The 17,204-nt window shown below is 51.3% G+C and overlaps 2 protein-coding genes across 10 annotated transcripts; one reads left to right on the top strand and one right to left on the bottom strand.

Moving 5' to 3' along the window:
• Positions 1 to 593: 593 nt before the first annotated feature.
• On the bottom strand, positions 594 to 11,127 carry rtcb (RNA 2',3'-cyclic phosphate and 5'-OH ligase). The gene is made up of 12 exons (XM_086201468.1): positions 9,052 to 11,127; positions 5,972 to 6,050; positions 5,831 to 5,898; positions 5,645 to 5,744; positions 3,810 to 3,966; positions 3,579 to 3,735; positions 3,189 to 3,348; positions 1,723 to 1,898; positions 1,461 to 1,649; positions 1,265 to 1,375; positions 1,058 to 1,177; positions 594 to 937 (listed from the first exon to the last, which is right to left on the bottom strand). The coding sequence occupies exons 1-12, from the start codon at positions 9,142 to 9,144 to the stop codon at positions 830 to 832; spliced, it is 1,518 nt and encodes a 505-aa protein (XP_086057594.1). The 5' UTR covers positions 9,145 to 11,127; the 3' UTR covers positions 594 to 829.
• fbxo7 (F-box protein 7) lies at positions 11,049 to 17,068 on the top strand. Of its 9 annotated transcripts, none has more exons than XM_086201476.1 (10): positions 11,050 to 11,299; positions 12,033 to 12,155; positions 12,405 to 12,624; positions 12,884 to 13,114; positions 13,268 to 13,412; positions 13,895 to 13,978; positions 14,057 to 14,152; positions 15,095 to 15,271; positions 15,345 to 15,382; positions 16,625 to 17,068. In XM_086201476.1, exons 2-10 carry the CDS (start codon positions 12,034 to 12,036, stop codon positions 16,847 to 16,849), a joined length of 1,338 nt encoding a protein of 445 aa, XP_086057602.1. In that variant the 5' UTR covers positions 11,050 to 11,299; position 12,033; the 3' UTR covers positions 16,850 to 17,068. The 9 variants fall into 9 exon arrangements, with proteins under 9 accessions (XP_086057597.1, XP_086057602.1, XP_086057601.1 ...); XM_086201475.1 differs by having other exon boundaries at positions 11,975 to 12,155; XM_086201473.1 differs by having other exon boundaries at positions 11,925 to 12,155.
• The last annotated feature ends 136 nt before the right edge of the window (positions 17,069 to 17,204 follow it).

The following is a 17,204-nucleotide window of genomic DNA, read 5'->3' as shown; positions in this document are numbered from 1 at the left end:
GGGAGTCACCCTGGCTTCCAGTCTAGGGTCACTTGGTCCTGTGTCCATGAGCTGAAGATGTCACGATTCACGTGTCCCTCAGGCGACACCCCTCAAACCCTGTCGCCACCCACTGAAGATATTTCCTAAGTTATTTGTTATTTTCACATCATTTCGCTGTAATTGTTGATTTAATTTGATGATCAACCTTCTGTTAGAACCAATAAAGTGTTACAAGCCTGCCTCAGTGTCAAATTTGACTTCACTTTTACACGCTGAGATTCTCAGACCAGCAAAGCTTGGACGTCCTGCCTTGGTGGCCCACGGTCTCCATCAGAGCTTCACAAGAACTCCAAGTCGACGGTTCCCCTCCATCCCCACGAGTCCCGTCGCGTCCAGGTTTGTTCAGACTCTGGTTTCTAGATGTTCAAAGGCCGAGGAAGAGCTGTTCCAGGACAGCTTACCAGCAAGAGGCGGTTGTGAAAGAACTGGTTATTTTAATTCGTTTGACGACGATGGGAATTTATTTTCACAAATGAGTTTTGAGAATATGGAAAAATAAATTTGTATTCCCATTAAAGCAGTAGCACAGAAGAGACCGGCCGGTGAGTGTGTGTGCGTGCATCGGATGTTAAATTTTATTTTTAGTCTTTTGGATCCGTTTTTAAGGAACAAAACAAAATTTCTCTTCAACTCAAAGTTTCTTAATTAACAACATAAATCACCTCAACGCTGCTTCATCGACCAGGAGCTCAAAAGCAAGTATTCACCCAATGGGAGCGAAAGCCCTCTGCTCGTCTTGTGTGTTCGTGGCCTCGTGCTCACGCGCTCAGTCCGCTGTGCGGCAGCTTCATCCTTTGATCACAGCAATGGGCCTCAGTTTGATGGCCTTCTTGCTGATTCCAGCATCGTGACACGTGTTGACGACATCCGTCACGTTCTTGTACGATTCAGGAGCCTGAAAGAAGCAACACGAGATTCGAGATGATATTCTGCCACCAGAAAATGACCACGAGATGACAAAGAGTTCGATGTTCACGTCCGAACACGCTGGCCAGGTTCCAAACAGCTGGCTCACCTCCTCCATGACCAGTTTGGGTGAAGCCACTCGGATGGCGATGCCCATGTCAGCCAATTTGTCCAGAACGTCCTGGAAGTCCAAGTTCCTGCGAGACTTGGCTCGAGATAGAGCGCGACCCTGAGCGAAGACACAAAGATCATCAATCAACAATAAGAAAACATCAGAGGGAACAAACGAGAACATGGCGGTCCTTTAAAGTCGTACCGCGCCGTGACAGGTAGTTCCGAATGTCTCAGTCATGCCTTGCTCGGTGCCGGTCAGGACGTAGCTGCAGGTTCCCATCGTCCCTCCGATCAGAACCGGCTGACCTGTGAGCTGGTTGAACAGAGAGGGAGAAGCCGTCAAACCTCAGCAGCGTTTCAATGGCATCACAAGTCAATCGGTACCAGTCTGAACCAACCTGGTAGTCTACTGGGATGAGGGGGTGGTGGGGGGGGAACGCACGGGTGGAGCCTTTGCGGTGAACCAGCAGAGTCCTCTGCTTGCCGTCCACCACATGCTCCTCCACTTTGGCAATGTTGTGGGAGACATCATAAATGACGTGCATGTCAAGATCGTCCGGTGTGGTGCCGAACACTTTGGAAAATGCCTGAAAGACAGAGGGTGCGTTAGCATGGACAGAAGCAAGCAGCGTGCGGTGAAGATGGCGGCTGCACCTGCACCTGTCTGGTGAGGAAGGTCATTGATGAGCGGTTGACCCAAGCGTAGTTTCCCGCCGCTGCCATGCCCTTCAGGTAGTCCTGTCCCTCCTGGGATGTGATGCGAGCACAGGCCAACTGCCGATCGTTCACAACGATCTTGTCTCTCTTCATCGCCTTCTCCATGGCAACGAGAGCATCTATCAATAATCAGGGACATCAGTAAGCTGGTCTGAGGTCAAGGGTCAGCTCACACGACAACGGTTAGCAGCGTGTCCACTGCTTGTAAAGCCGACATACAAGACATTTACTGGTGTGACAAACCGTTGTCATAGCAACCGCCATGATTTTGATTTTTGGACCAAACCAAATACAAACTTTTCGCCTGAAAAATTTGCAATAAAACAGACGTTTGTTGTGGCTGTGACACCTACGAAAACCTTGATTGGAGCAGATTTCCACCTCCAGCAGTATTTGTTTGACCAATTAGCATGATGACATAAAATGAAGTGAAAGCTCGCCAGCCGCTAACACCAGGCAAATGTAGCAGACATGAACTCGCTAGCATTTACAGAGCAGGGCTAGCTGTTAGCACAAGTGTAAGCTTACATATGATGCTGTTACAGGTGCAGTGCTCACCACCTCCACCTCCTGGCCAGCAGGTGTCTCCCTCCCTCCTGCTGCACTAATCTTGTTTCCTGGTTACCAGGTTAACTCAACTAACCACACGAGATCAAAGGTGGAATAGCAGGAATAAGACAGACAAGTCATGTGGTCCACCTCATCACCATAGTGATGATGTCAACACAGAATCGGAAACAACATGAACCTGTCAGAGGCCGAAGTTGCTAGCTTGCGCAATTGCTACAGTTTATTCGCAACCGTTAGCTTAGCCGTCCGTCAGAAAGTGGCACCCTCAGCATGGCTGTCCAGTGCTTCTGGTCCTCCAGCCCAGACCAGCCTAGAGCTGCTGAACCAGTATCGTCTCGCTGCTTTCTTGGTCCGACGGTTTTGGAGACTTCAACGGAACGAAGCCTCACGTTCCTCTGGTGAATCAGCACCGGCAGCTCCTGAGCTCCTGGCAGGACACACCTGGTACACCTGGTACCAGCCTGCTGGTGCTGCTGCCTCACAGACCCTCAACCGCTTGGAGTCTAAATATTAGCAACATCTGGACCCAATAATCATTTGTAATAATTATTTCACCACTACAATATTTTTTCTGGTAAATTCAGACTCCCATTCTGCACCTTTCTACAAGTTCTTTTGGTGTAGTTTTTTCCCCCCAAAATGATGTAATTTCTTAAAATGGCTGTTTCTTGCCCTTCAGCGTTCGCCCTGTAGACGTCTGTTCGCAGGTTAATGGCGTCGTGACCTCCATGGGTCATTTTCAGCGACTGTCACTTTGATTGCCGGCAGGATTTCATCACTTTTGACTTTTACCAACAAAACTCCTCAAGACACATCGTTCTCATTCGATTGGTACCTACCTGTGGCGACCTGGTGGCCCAGCCCCCTGCTGCCACTGTGGATCATCACACACACCTGACCCCTGTGGTCGATGCCCATCTTCTTGGCGGCGTAGTCGTTGTAGATTTCGTCCACCACCTGGATCTCAGCATAGTGGTTTCCTGCTCCCAGCGTCCCCAGCTTCAACACAAACACACCTTTACCTGTCGTACATTTTCTCTCTCTCTCTCTGCGCTTCAGGAAGTGTTGAGTTTAAGGAAACAAGACATGGTCACTTCCTGTTTGTACGTCATCTGTTTTGGTCCTCTGAGAGAAGCAGAAGCTCCTGAGACTATGTCGGGTTGTTACCGTGGTGTCTGTGAGGTCAGCTGACAAAGAGTGAGGATGTGAATGTGGCGCCATGGCGATACCTGCGGCAGGCCTCTCTTCTTAGCCTTGGAGGACACCTTGTTGGGGTCGGCCTGCAGCATGCGGCCGTACTCCTCGCAGTGCTCCTTGTCCTCGGCCCAGGCATAGCCCTCCCTCAGCGACCAGTCCACGCCCATCTCCAGCGCCTCCTCCAGGTCCCTGCCCACACACAGCACCCCCACGTCAATCACGCTTCGCTGTGGCCCCTTCACTTCCCGAGGACCTGAACTCACTTGGCTCCCATCGGGATGACCCCCTTGGACCCGACTCCCACTGGGATGTGGTCAAACAGCGACTGAGCCAGCTGCTCCTTCACCGGCTGGACGTCATTCTCATCCAGGTTCGTCCTCAGCAGCCGGACGCCACAGTTGATGTCAAACCCGACGCCGCCTGCCAAGACACGCACCACACAACCCTATAAGAGTCAAGTCCAGTGACTTCCAGGGGTCATTCAGGGGTCACTCTGACATCCTCGCTGATCCGAGGTTGAAGTGCATCATTAGGATTCAAAACAACCATCTGGTCTGTGGTTCTGTGATGGTTGGGCTCATTTCCTGGTCACTTAGGACTGTCAACACGCTCGTTCTCAGGGACCTGTCAATGTGCTCGTTTTCTTTAAAGAAACTAATTTTATTCTTGAAATTGACAAATGTCTTTCAAATAGGCAACAAGCAAGTTAATACAAAAGACATGCAACTGTTCTTCTGAAACACTTGAACATTTATCACAAAAATTGCAATTGTTTATTAATATGATTTGAAAAGAAAATCCCCAAAAAGTGACTACAACACTGTAATGACATTTATTAAATTACATAAATTACTAAATAATTGTCAGGAAGAAAAAAGCTGAGGGTGTGCAACAATTTATTGATTGACAAAAATCAATTCGTTTGTTGTTCACCACCACCATCATCATTATCACCATCACCACCATCATCACCACCACCATCATCACCATCACCACCATCACCATCATCACCATCATTATCACCATCACCACCATCATCACCACCACCATCATCACCATCACCACCATCACCATCACCACCATCACCACCACCATCATCATCACCACCACCATCACCACCACCATCATCACCATCACCATCATCACCATCACCATCACCATCATCACCATCATCACCATCACCACCATCACCACCATCACCATCACCACCATCATTATCACCATCACCACCATCATCACCACCACCATCATCACCATCACCACCATCACCATCACCACCATCACCACCACCATCATCATCACCACCACCATCACCACCACCATCATCACCATCACCATCATCACCATCACCATCACCATCACCATCACCACCACCATCACCACCATCATCACCATCACCACCACCATCATCACCATCATCACCATCATCATCACCATCACCACCACCATCACCATCATCATCACCACCATCATCACCATCATCATCACCATCATCACCATCATCACCATCACCACCACCATCATCACCATCACCACCACCATCATCACCATCATCATCATCATCACCATCATCATCACCACCATCATCACCATCACCATCACCATCACCATCATCATCACCACCATCATCACCATCACCACCACCATCATCACCATCACCACCACCATCATCACCATCATCATCACCACCATCATCACCATCACCATCATCATCACCACCATCATCACCATCACCACCACCATCATCACCATCATCATTACCACCATCATTACCATCACCACCACCATCATCACCATCATCATCACCACCACCATCACCACCATCATCATCACCACCATCATTACCATCACCACCACCATCATCACCATCATCACCACCATCATCACCATCATCACCATCACCATCACCATCACCATCATCACCATCACCATCACCACCATCACCATCACCATCATCATCATCACCATCATCACCACCATCATCACCATCACCACCATCACCATCACCACCATCACCATCACCATCACCATCATCATCATCATCACCATCACTATCACTATCATCATGACCATCATCATCACCATCATCACCATGTACCTGGGGAAACCACGGCGTTGGGGTCATTCATGTCGAAGGCCGCCATGTTTCCAATTGCGAACCCATATCCAGAGTGGACGTCCGGGAGGCCGATGGACCTCTGTGGGGAGATGAGGCACAGAGTCCAGTTGAGGTCATATGACCACATTTCCTGCTGTCAGCTGTCCAATAAGCTGCATTACTCACGTGTACAATCCCTGGCAGCGCAGCCACATTCCCAATCTGCTTCATGGCTGGAAGGAACCCTCCAATGCCTGGGAGAATAAAGACAGGAATTAATCAGAGGCTCAAACCTGCAGGTGAGGATGCCCCGACGTGACCTCTGACCTCCTCCTCGACAGGCGTTCCTCAGCTCCTCGAACATCAGCTTCTCCAGAGAATCGTTAACATAGAAGATTCCTTCCACCTGGAAGACAAGGACCAGGGTCAATGTTCAACGTGATGGTTAACCATCAGTCAGCAGTAGAGGGAGGAACAGGAAGTTGTCACTCCTGGAGACAGTCTGCTTCCTGTTAACATTGTTCAGTAGAAAGAAGATGAAGAACAGCTGAATACCTTCAACATCTGGAAGAAACTCTGCTTCCTTTCCAAAGAAAACTGGACTTTAAAAGCCCAAGTATTCTTCTACATATTCTTTGACTTCTTTAGCAAAGCATTTCTTATTTTATGATTCCTATTTTAGGTTGTTGAATATATTCTACAGACGCGGCGTGGCTCAGAGGTAGAGTGGCCGTCAAGCAACTGAAGGGTCGCTGGCTGGATCCCCACTTCCCCCAGTGACTTTGTCCAAGTGTCCTTGAGCAAGACACTGAACCCCTAACTGCCCCTGATGGCCCTGCGATGGACTGGAGACCCATCCATGGTGAACCCTGAAAACCTGGGAGGTCTGGAAAGGGCCAACGAACTCAATCTATACTTTAATAGATTTGAAACGCACCCCCCCCCGCCCTTACCTCCCCCATCTCTGCTGCCTGCATACAGCCACTAGCCCCCCCTCTGCCCTCCACACAACCCCCTCCTCACAGTCCCCCTTCCTCTTCAGGTGAGGGTCTCACCCATCCCCCCTCCTCCTCTGGCTCCCAGGCTAACAGCCCTCTTACAAATGAGGACTCCCCCCCCCCCCCTCCAGTCGCCCCCAAAGTGTCCTTCACAGCTGACCAGGTGAGAAGACAACTGAGCAGACTCCACACAGGCAAGGCTTCAGGTCCTGATGGTGTCAGCCCTAGAGTCCTCAAAGCCTGCGCCCCCCCAGCTCAGTGGAGTCCTTCATCAGGTCTTCTCCATGAGCCTCAGTCTTCAAAAGGTCCCTGTGCTGTGGAAGACGCCCTGCCTAGTCCCAGTGCCGAAGACGCAGCGTCCCAACAGCTCCCAGGACTATAGACCAGTGGCACTGACGTCTCACATCATGAAGACCCTGGAGAGACTCATCCTGGAACAGCTGAGGCCATCAGTCCAACACCTGCTGGATCCCCTCCAGTTCGCCTACCAGCCCTGTCTTCGAGTAGAGGACACCATCATCTTCATGCTCAACCGTGTCTACGCTCACTTGGACAAACCGAAGAGCACTGTGAGGGTCATGTTCTCTGACTTCTCCAGCGCTTTTGACACCATCAGACCGGTGCTGCTGGGTGAGAAGCTGACAGCCATGCAGGTGGAGGCTCCTCTTGTGTCCTGGATCGTTGACTACCTGACTGGAAGACCACAGTTTGTACGCTTACAACACCATGTGTCAGACGGAGTGGTGAGCAACACCGGGGCTCCACAGGGGACAGTCCTGTCTCCCTTCCTCTTCACCCTCTACACCTCTGACTTCAATTACAACACAGAGTCCTGCCACCTTCAGAAATTCTCTGACGACTCTGCAGTAGTTGGATGCATCAGGAAGGGGGATGAGACTGAATACAGGACTGTGCTGGATAACTTTGTCACATGGTGTGAGAAGAACCATCTCCTGCTCAATGTGACAAAGACAAAGGAACTGATTGTGGACCCCAGAAGGACAAAGACACCAGTGACCCCTGTTTCCATCCAGGGGTCAGTGTGGACATTGTTGAGGACTACAAGTACCTGGGGGTGTACTTGGACAACAAACCGGACTTTTCAAAGAACTCTGAAGTGGTCTACAAGAAGGGCCTCAGCCGTCTCTACTTCCTCAGGAGGCTGAGGTCCTTTAACATCTGCAGGATCCTGCTGAGGACGTTCTCTGAGTCTGGGGTGCCATCCTGTTTGCTGTTGTGTGCTGGGGCAGCAGACTGAAGGTAGCAGATGCCAACAGACTAAACAAACTCATCCGGAAGGCCGGTGACACTGGAGGAGTAAGCTGGACTCCGACGCTGGTGACAGAGAGGAGGATGTTGTCTAGACTCCACACAATCCTGGACAGCATCCACCTCCCCTCCATCAAGTCCTGGTTCAACACAGGAGCACATTCAGTGCTGGACTGATCCCACCTAAATGCACCACAGGAAGTCATTCTTACCTGTGGTCATCAAACTCTTTAACTCCTCCCTCTGAGTGATACACACATTCTTCAGCGTATCTAACGACATTCAATTGTGCAATAATGGACAAATCGATCAAATCATAACCCGAATCAGAAACATGATAATAACATGTCATTACTAAACTGTGCAATATTGTTAAACTTATCTTATTTCTTAAAGTCTGCACTTTACAAATTATTGGAATTTGTAATTTCTTATTTTTATCGTACTTTCAAGAGCAAGTTTGAAACTGTAACAATAGAATCCCCCCCCCCCCCCAGGATTAAAAAGGTATTCTGATACGTCCCTACCTCTACATCCCTACCTCTAGGCGTCTACGTCCCTCTACGCGTCTACATCCCTACCTCTAGGCGTCTATGTCCCTCTATGCGTCTACATCCCTACCTCTAGGCGTCTGCGTCCCTCTACACGTCTACATCCCCACCTCTAGGCGTCTACGTCCCTCTAGGCGTCTACGTCCCTCTACGCGTCTACGTCCCTCTACGCGTCTACGTCCCCACCTCTAGGCGTCTACGTCCCTCTACGCGTCTACGTCCCTCTACACGTCTACATCCCCACCTCTAGGCGTCTACGTCCCTCTAGGCGTCTACATCCCCACCTCTACGCGTCTACGTCCCTCTACGCGTCTACGTCCCTCTACGCGTCTACATCCCTACCTCTACGCGTCTACGTCCCTCTACGCGTCTACATCCCTACCTCTGCGCGTCTACGTCCCTCTACGCGTCTACATCCCTACCTCTGCGCGTCTACGTACCTCTAGGCGTCTACGTACCTCTAGGCGTCTACATCCCTTACCTTTACACGTCTAATTTTTTTCTTGTAAACTTGCTGGTTTAAACGCACACATTTGCTATTAGCTCCCCAGGCTAGTAGCTAGTCAGGCTAACCCCCGACGTTACTCACCTGCATGTTCGGAACAAATCCTTTTTTAATCCTCCAGCAGTTGCTGGACATCTTGTCCAGATACTGCAGCTCATCGTTGTAATTTCGACTCATTATTCCGGTCCCAAAGGCTGAACTTCAACGTTAATGAAGCGGTGCACCGGCAGGCTGACGGTGGCAGTCAGACCGGTACGGAGGCCTGCGAGTATTTCTTCTTCTTTTCAAAAGCGGTTGGCAACCAGCTTTTTGGTGCTTTGCTGCCACCAACTGGACTGGAGTGTGGATCGTTCCCTGGAGATGACCTACCGAACGTCAACCGCATCCTGACGTCTTCCTACTGTTCCCTCTCTGCCTCTTTCCTTCTTGATTTAATTTTCCTGGGCCGTGAACCGTGGCTCAGGCTTTTGCCATAAGTTCTGCTTTTCCCTCATTACTAGTGATACACCGTTGCCCCCCAACCAGCGCAGGGTAGCCATCTTCCCCTCCACTCCCTCTCATTTTCTAATCTCATTCCAAATTCTCTCTGCTTTCTCCATCTCCACTTCCACCAGTGGAGTCACAACTTTTTGCAGTGGTCTTTCTGAGCTTGTCTTATTTTCTTTCATATTGAACTGAATTCTGAAAATGTTGTCTTCTCTCCAACTCTTTCAGTGCTCTCTTCCTATCTGTTATTGCGTCCTTACATTCTTCCGACCACCATGGTGCGATTTTATTTAATGTTTCAGCTGTAGTTTTTGAAGAAGCTCCTGCTGCTGCAGCACTTATACCTCGACAAAGTTCACATCATAATTCCTCAATATCCTGATCTTTATCAATAGATGGCGTGAATTCATCACCAGCTTCCTTGTTCTCATCCCAGTCTGCTTCTCTTCAAATCCGTCCCTCTTCGCTGGCTCCATCTTCCTCACATCCACTCCTGTCTTAGTTCTAACAGGACGACGGTCGCTCCCAACTCTCCCTCCCCTCTGCACTTCCCTATCACATTCACCTGCTCCTGTTTTTGGAACAAGACTTAAATCTGTTGCTGAACCCCTTGCCACATCTTTTCTGGGATCAGAACCATCCTTTAGACAAATCCATCATTCCTTCTTCATCACTCTATCCTGAAGCCTCCTCTGTAGAGACATGACACCTCCTCCTCCTTTCCCAGCCTTCTAGGAAACAGACGATTGGAGGTTTTTCTTTTAACTCCCAACATTCTTGTCGAGTCCTGCCGTTCAAACTCCTGGCACCCACTGAACTCCATGGCGCAGCCCCCTTTTCTCCCAGAGACTGCTGGGTGTCCTCATCAAGAAGCTCTCTCACTCTTTCCCAAGACGTTCCTTTTGCATCCAAATATTTGTCAGCTGACTTAACAATGATGGAATTCTTTTGGGTTACGGTTGCTCTGAACCATGGATCACCTGGACCAAGAACAGCGTTGCAACATTTTTGCTTTGCCCCTCTTCGCACAGTCCATGACGGTGCTCGCCGCTGCATTTCCCACACCTTTGCCATTTCTAACCCCGCAATGGCCGTGGGACGTCCACCGCGCATCATAACTCACAGCTGACGCTCCTCCAACGTCAACAGGACGGAGAGACCATCAGAAACATGTCCATGCCCGTTTGTTGGCAGGCGCTCAGCTTCCCTGATCTTCACCTCACAGGTTCCCTGATTCCGCCTCACCAGATTTTTATCAAACTCCGTCCAACACCTCACTTCCTGTCCATGTAGTCGACATATCTTTATTGCTTCTTGTTGCTGTTCCACACTTTTACGACCAGTAAAGAACCGTTTCTTCATTTTTTAGCGCTCCTTCCCTCCCCAATGCCTTCAAGTCGAGTTTTGGTTGGAGTGGACTCACTCCTCAAAAGCAGCTCCGTCTCCAACAGCTGGATAAACACCTCCAACTCTTTCCCCGGTTTTTACTCCTTCGTCATTATCTGTCTCTGTTTTCATGTTCACGTTTTGTCCTCCTTCAGTCCACACATCCGAAACAAAACGCCCGCGTCCAACTTCCATCCATCCTCACTTCCTGATCCGTCACTTCCGGACCCCCGACCAGTCACGGGCCGGCTGGTGCCGCCCGACGCTCACCGCCAGCGGACGAACTCCTCCGCGGCCCTCCGTCCCAGCCCCCTGGTCCGCGTCCCGGGGAACGCCCCACATCCCCCGCGAGGGTTTGGACCACAACAGCGAAGTTATTTGGACATGACGCAGATTATTTGTGCCAGTAAATAAACTAGATAATTGTCTTTATTCTATTAAAAATGCACAAATGAAAAAGGTAAGTTGCGTTTATTTTTTTTAAATTTAAGAACAGATCTGAAGACTGCTACTACTGGTAGTACTAGTGTGTTAGTACTAGTCGCTTGCCGTAAGCATGAGCTACTTCCTCCTCCATGAATGCTTAGTCATACGTCAACGTGACGATCTGGGTTCTATTTTGAAAATCCTACGCGGAAACAGTCTGTTGCAGAGTTCTCAACTAACTAGTCAGAGAAATTACTTGAAAGACTTCTTCGAATGCGTCATGTAAGTGTTTTAAAAGACTATTTTCCAGGCTTCTGTCGTCATCAAGTCGGTTAACTAACGTTAGCTAAATTAGCTTCACTATTTACGCATCAGACCGCTTTAGCGAAGTTAGTTACGCTGTTTACGCAGCAACTAACGTTAGCTAACATTTAAGCCAGAAGCGACAACGAAACATTCGCAGCAACTTTCACGCGTCCGTCCAGTGTTGGCGTCGTGTGTGTCGGGCTGGGCGAGCTGAGTGGCGGCTGACGTTTGGCCCCTGCGAGCCCGGCGGCGCTCGGCGGAACCGCGGCGTCTCATCGGTAGGAGGTTTGTGCTGATTCACAGCAGTCTCTCAAACACACCGCTCGGCGTGTCGGTATCTGCCACTGTTGTAGTACTAGTGCACCATCTGTCCGTTGAGGGGTCCTATGCTGTGTGACGTCAGAGACCCTACCTGACGATCGCTGAACGTGAATCCTCTCGATGACTGATGACCTCCACAGCATGAAGCTGCGGGTTCGCATCAACAAGCAGACGCGCCGAGTGGAGTTGCTGGGAGAAGATCCCAGTCTGCTGGAGCTGATGGACCGCGTCAGGGACGCCGTCCTGCCCTCGGCTGGCCTCAGGTCAGACACCAAGGCTCTGATTGTTCATCGTCCCCAGAGACACACCAGAAGGTGGAGACCCTGCCGAGCGCGGAGGACACACCTGAGCTAGCCGATGCTAACACTGCCCGCCCGCTGCTGGGCGTCTCAGCTCTGGGGGTGATGGACAAGAAGAGACTCTAAAAGTGGGCGTGTTCCTTTAATAACCTGAGATCCCGCTGTGGTCGTGAACAGGTTTGAGCTCGCCGTTGTTTTCTGTTTCTCTTCTAGTGGCGACACACAGTTCAGTCTGTCTCTGAACGGCGCCGAGCTTCTGTGTGACACCAGACAGACTCTGTCCTCCTGTGGCGTCGTCTCTGGAGATCTGGTCTGTGTGATCCTGCCTGAGTCTGTGGCTGCCGCCTCCTCCACCGCCTCCTCCACCGCCTCCTCCAGGGTGTCCAGCAGCACAGAAAACCAGAGCATGCGGGAGACCACAACCTCCAGCCAGGTGAGTGGAAGAAACCGACCCTTGACCTTTGGCAGACAACATCATACTTTGAAAAGAGTCCCACGCCACCGACGCGGGGCGTCTTTATCGGAGACGTTGGGCTTCAGCTACTAAACATCTGAGTCCAGGACTCTGGGATGCAGCTGGGCTGAAACGGGTGCCGGATCCCAGCCACAGAACTCGCGCTGCTGACCCGATGCTGGCGTCTCTAAACATGTCCACACTCGCTCACAACATCATCTAATCTGATCCTGACCAGCAGCCCGCCAGCGGCCCGCCGCCACTGACCGTGTCCCAGGACAACAGCAGCATATCCGCCTCCTCGTCATCCGTCCCCATCTGGGAGCCGATGCTGTGCAGTGAGGCCCAGGAGGGCGAGGCCCCCCTCTCTCTGGAGCTGGTCTACCACGCCGCCCGCCCCACCAGCCCCAGTGACGCCCTGGTGGTGGCAGGACACCTCCTAATGCTGGAGACTGGCTTCTCTGCTCAGGTAAGGCACACACAGGACCACGCCCAGGGAGGTGTAGACCCGCCCAGGTGGATTCAGACCTGCCAGTACGCAAGTTTTTCAGCTTTGACCTCATGGTCAGTTGTCACAGCTACTATGAAAAGTGACACAGGGCACTGTGACTGGTGTGTTCAGGGATGTGAGTCGAAGCCTGGTGAGATGCCTGCTGGTTGGCGGTCGGTAGGCGGAGTCTACAAGCTGCAGTACTGCCACCCTCTGTGTGAGGGCAGCGTGACCATGGTGGTCATCACCTGTATGGGACCCCTGCTCGTCATGAACGGTGAGTTCAAGCTTCACGTGCGTCACCACCACCACGGCTGTCAGGCTCGGCGCGCCCATCAACTCACCCTGCTTCCTCCCCGCTAAGGTCATGAGGTCATACACACACCTTGGCGAGTACATGGCGTGCAGCATTTATAGTGGAAGTAATGGCAGTAGCTTGAATTTGCTCCAGGCCAAACAAGGACGTGGGAGGGTGGAGGGGAAGAGCCCAGACCGGGAACAACAAGGTGCCAGTTTGTGGTTGCGATGCAACACTTGTGGTTACGACAGTAGAAGGTAACGTCCGCGCTCTCACAAGCGTGAACCACCTCATCAGCCTGTGAGTCTGGAAGGTTAGAGGTCACCTCGTCAGCTGGAACCACGTAGATAAAAACCACTCAACCCCTTGGAACCTGCCTTTTTTTTAACCATTTCTTATAACGCGGACCCTGGGGCGGTCCGGCGCCGTGTATGTTAACACGCTGTCTCGTCTCCCTCCAGCCACTCTGAAGGTGAACGAAAGCATCAACACAGTTGGCAAACTGTCTGTGAAACCAGCCAGCTACGTGACGGAGGCGTGGCCAGGTCAGAGCTCTGATTGGCTGATCACACAGCAGACTAGCGTCACAGCTCCTGTAATTACCATATTCCTTTGTGTTTCAGGAGAAAGCGCCGCAGCAGCGTTCAAAGACCTCAGCAAACTGTCCCGTCTGTTCAAAGACCAGCTGGCGTATCCGCTGATCGCTGCCGCCAGAGAAGGTGATGACCCCGATCGCAGCCCACCTGACCAAAGCTCCACCAAAGAGCTTCTCAGACTGGGCTGATCTGTTCTAAACCATGTGATGTCATCTAGAGCTGCACTGCTTCTCAGTCGGCACCTGACGCTCACTGGTCCCTTGTGACCTCGTTCTTCCAGTTGTGAAACCTCGCCGCCATCCTGAGTGATGTCAGCAGGTAGCTTCAGCGTCAGCTCATGCTAAGGGAGTCAGCATTTCCTTGATTCTTACAGTAGAGGTGTTCTGTCGGTCAGCGCGGCTCCCAGCAGCTACCGCCAGCTTCAGCCCCTGACAGCATGACAGCGTTCCCCCTCAGCTGCTTCCACAGCTCAGCTGAACGAGGAAAACGACAACCCTGCTAACGTGCAGCCATGGCGGCTCTGACTAGCAGTCCCGTGAGGGAGGGTTGAAAGATTTGGTGTCACATGATCTTCATTTGTGAAAAAGGAGTGCCACTTGACCGGTTCTTTACGTTGCTGGAATGTTTTATGATAAAAACTGAGCCAAAACTTATTTTGCTTGTTGGTTGTCTAGATGTTAGCGGTAAGCTAGCACATTTATACGTCTGGCCGTCAACAGGCAGGAGGCCGTGAGTTGGTGTAAAACAGGTTAGGCTCCCGAACCCGACTCATGGCAGCACGTCCCTCACTTCCCCATCAGACTGCAACATTCAGAACAAGCGCTTGACTCGGTTAAATTAGCTGGTGAGTCGGTGGGATAAAAGCCAAACGTCACATCGCACCGGTGAGTAACTGAAAGAACACATGAAGAGTTTGTACTGGTCAAGACAGAGCAGCATTAGAGGCTCAAGTTATAAGTGTGACCCCTCCAGGCCCCCATAGCTGAAGGAGCCTCGTCATCTGATTAGGGTCATTGTGTCAGTAATGGTGGCTGTTGGTAAACCAGCTCCCTGATGCGTCTGCAGCCATGTCTCTGCCGATGGCCTTTGGCCTGGCGGTGCTTCCCCTGGAGCTCCTCCTGCGGGTGCTCAGGCTGCTGGACGTCCGCTCGGTGGTGAGACTGTCGGCCGTCTGCAAGCACTTCCACGCCTGCACAGCGGACTCCTCGCTGTGGAGACACCTGTTCCACCGGGACTTTAGTGGTGAGGAGATGCTGCCATATGCTGGTGTTGGATTTGATGCCCGATCCTGACTGTCGAATCTTGTTTTCTTCAGATCCAGAACCCAGACCCAGAGACACCGATTGGAGAGAGGTGGGTCAACACCCCGATCGCACTGATGACCTCATCTCTCTGTTCTCACCACTGACCCACTTGGAGTAAACTGTACTTTAGATATTAAAAAGACTTTGTTGTCAGTTGTCCCCAGAGCTGAGAGCCAGGCTAGTTAGCTTAGCTCAATGGCTGGTAGTGGGTGGGAAGTGTTAGCATCAGCTAACTCAGGTCCAGGCTACTTAGCTTAGCACAGTGACTGGTAGTGGGTGGGAAGTGTTAGCATCAGCTAACTCAGGTCCAGGCTAGTTAGCTTAGCACAGTGACTGGTAGTGGGTGGGAAGTGTTGGCATCAGCTAGCTCAGGTCCAGGATAGTTAGCTTAACACAATGACTGGTAGTGGGTGGGAAGTGTTAGCATCAGCTAGCTCAGGTCCAGGCTGGTTAGCTTAGCCCAATGGCTGGTAGTGGGTGGGAAGTGTTAGCATCAGCTAGCTCAGGTCCAGGCTGGTTAGCTTAGCCCAATGGCTGGTAGTGGGTGGGAAGTGTTAGCATCAGCTAGCTCAGGTCCAGGATGCTGGTGTGTCCAGCAGGAATCCTCCTCCTCATCATCAGTAGCAGCAGTCGCTCTTCTAGTCCTCAACAAACCTTTGGTTCTGTTGACCCAAGTTCCAGTGGAGCTTTGGAGGTGCTGCGTCAAATCACTGCTCCCAGTCAGGAAAGAAGTTCCGGCTACGTGTCTGATTCTACCACTACAACGTCTCCTCATGTTAAACTGGTATTCATCACCAAGGTGACACACAACCCTCCTGATATTAATGCAGGCAGAGACGCAGCTACGCTAACACTTCCCACCCACTACCAGTCATTGTGCTAAGCTAACTAGCAGTCAGTGATGCTCCAACAGCTGCTAAAGGCATGTCGGCTGTTGCCTGAGCAACCCTCCATACTGGAGCACCTCTCCGGGATGGAGGGGAAAACAGCGGTTTTCCTGACCTGAAGCGAAGGAGTGTAGGGAGTTCATGACTGCACAAACTCCAGAATTCCCATGCTTCCTTTGACCAAGCTCAACACCGATGTCTGATAATGATGAACTTAGCTGTGTACAAAGGGGTCGCATGGGCGACACGTTTGCTGGCCCTCACGTTATTCCAGTAATACTGCGACTTCCATTATTTTGTGAACTAATGACATGGATGCAGTTTTGTTGTTGATTCGGACAAAGATGACCGTTGGCGGAGGGGAAGGACCTCCATTCTCGTCTGATGTGTGTTTGTGTCTCCAGCTCTATAAAAGGTTTCACCGAGAGTTTTCGGATCGCCGCCGTGTGCCTTGGCTGTCCTCGCTGCCTCATTTCCCCCAACACCCCATCTTCATCCCGCAGCCCCTCCCCAGCTTCCCTGTCCCCCCTGGCATCATTGGTGGCGAGTATGACCAAAGACCCCACTTCCCCCTGCTGCCTCGCCGTCTCTATGACCCCATCGGTCCACCTCCGGGTCACCACCGATGACCAGCCGTCGAGTTCCCCTTGACGGATGCGAGGGTGGCTTGCAAACGCTCGCCTGGGATTCCTCTGACGCTGGGACCCGAGCGCCATCTGCGATGAGAATGTTTGAATGGATTGGTGCTGGTTGACTGGAGGCAGACGACCTCAGACGGAAACGCCAGTTGCTGCTTCATCACATGCTTTTGTCATTAAAACTGGGACTTCAAGGTTGTTTGGCTTCTTTCACACCTGAAAGCTGAAGGTTTTTGCTGTCAGAGTAGCGTTGTAGTTCCAGCTGGTGTACAGACCCTGCGGTCTGAGAGGAACCCCCTCACCACCATCGAACTGACTGTCACGTCTCTTCAGCCAAACAATGACG

The sequence above is a fragment of the Aulostomus chinensis genome, chromosome 4, assembly GCF_037954235.1.
Source record: "Aulostomus chinensis isolate RoL2024-O1b breed Wild chromosome 4, RoL_Achi_v1.0, whole genome shotgun sequence".
Lineage (NCBI taxonomy): Eukaryota > Metazoa > Chordata > Actinopteri > Syngnathiformes > Aulostomidae > Aulostomus > Aulostomus chinensis.
This window is presented reverse-complemented; position numbering and strand designations above follow the sequence as displayed.

Excerpts from the sequence above, each read along its gene's own strand:
- rtcb (XM_086201468.1), bottom strand. The coding sequence starts at position 9,144 with ATGAGTCGAAATTACAACGATGAGCTGCAGTATCTGGACAAGATGTCC. Across the intron at positions 5,745-5,830 it reads CGCTGCCAGGGATTGTACAC|AGGTCCATCGGCCTCCCGGA; the intron begins GTGAGTAATGCA and ends ATCTCCCCACAG. Across the intron at positions 3,736-3,809 it reads GTCATCCCGATGGGAGCCAA|GGACCTGGAGGAGGCGCTGG; the intron begins GTGAGTTCAGGT and ends GTGTGTGGGCAG.
- fbxo7 (XM_086201469.1), top strand. The coding sequence starts at position 11,396 with ATGAGCTACTTCCTCCTCCATGAATGCTTAGTCATACGTCAACGTGAC. Across the intron at positions 13,413-13,894 it reads ACCCCTGCTCGTCATGAACG|CCACTCTGAAGGTGAACGAA; the intron begins GTGAGTTCAAGC and ends GTCTCCCTCCAG. Across the intron at positions 13,979-14,056 it reads CGTGACGGAGGCGTGGCCAG|GAGAAAGCGCCGCAGCAGCG; the intron begins GTCAGAGCTCTG and ends TTTGTGTTTCAG.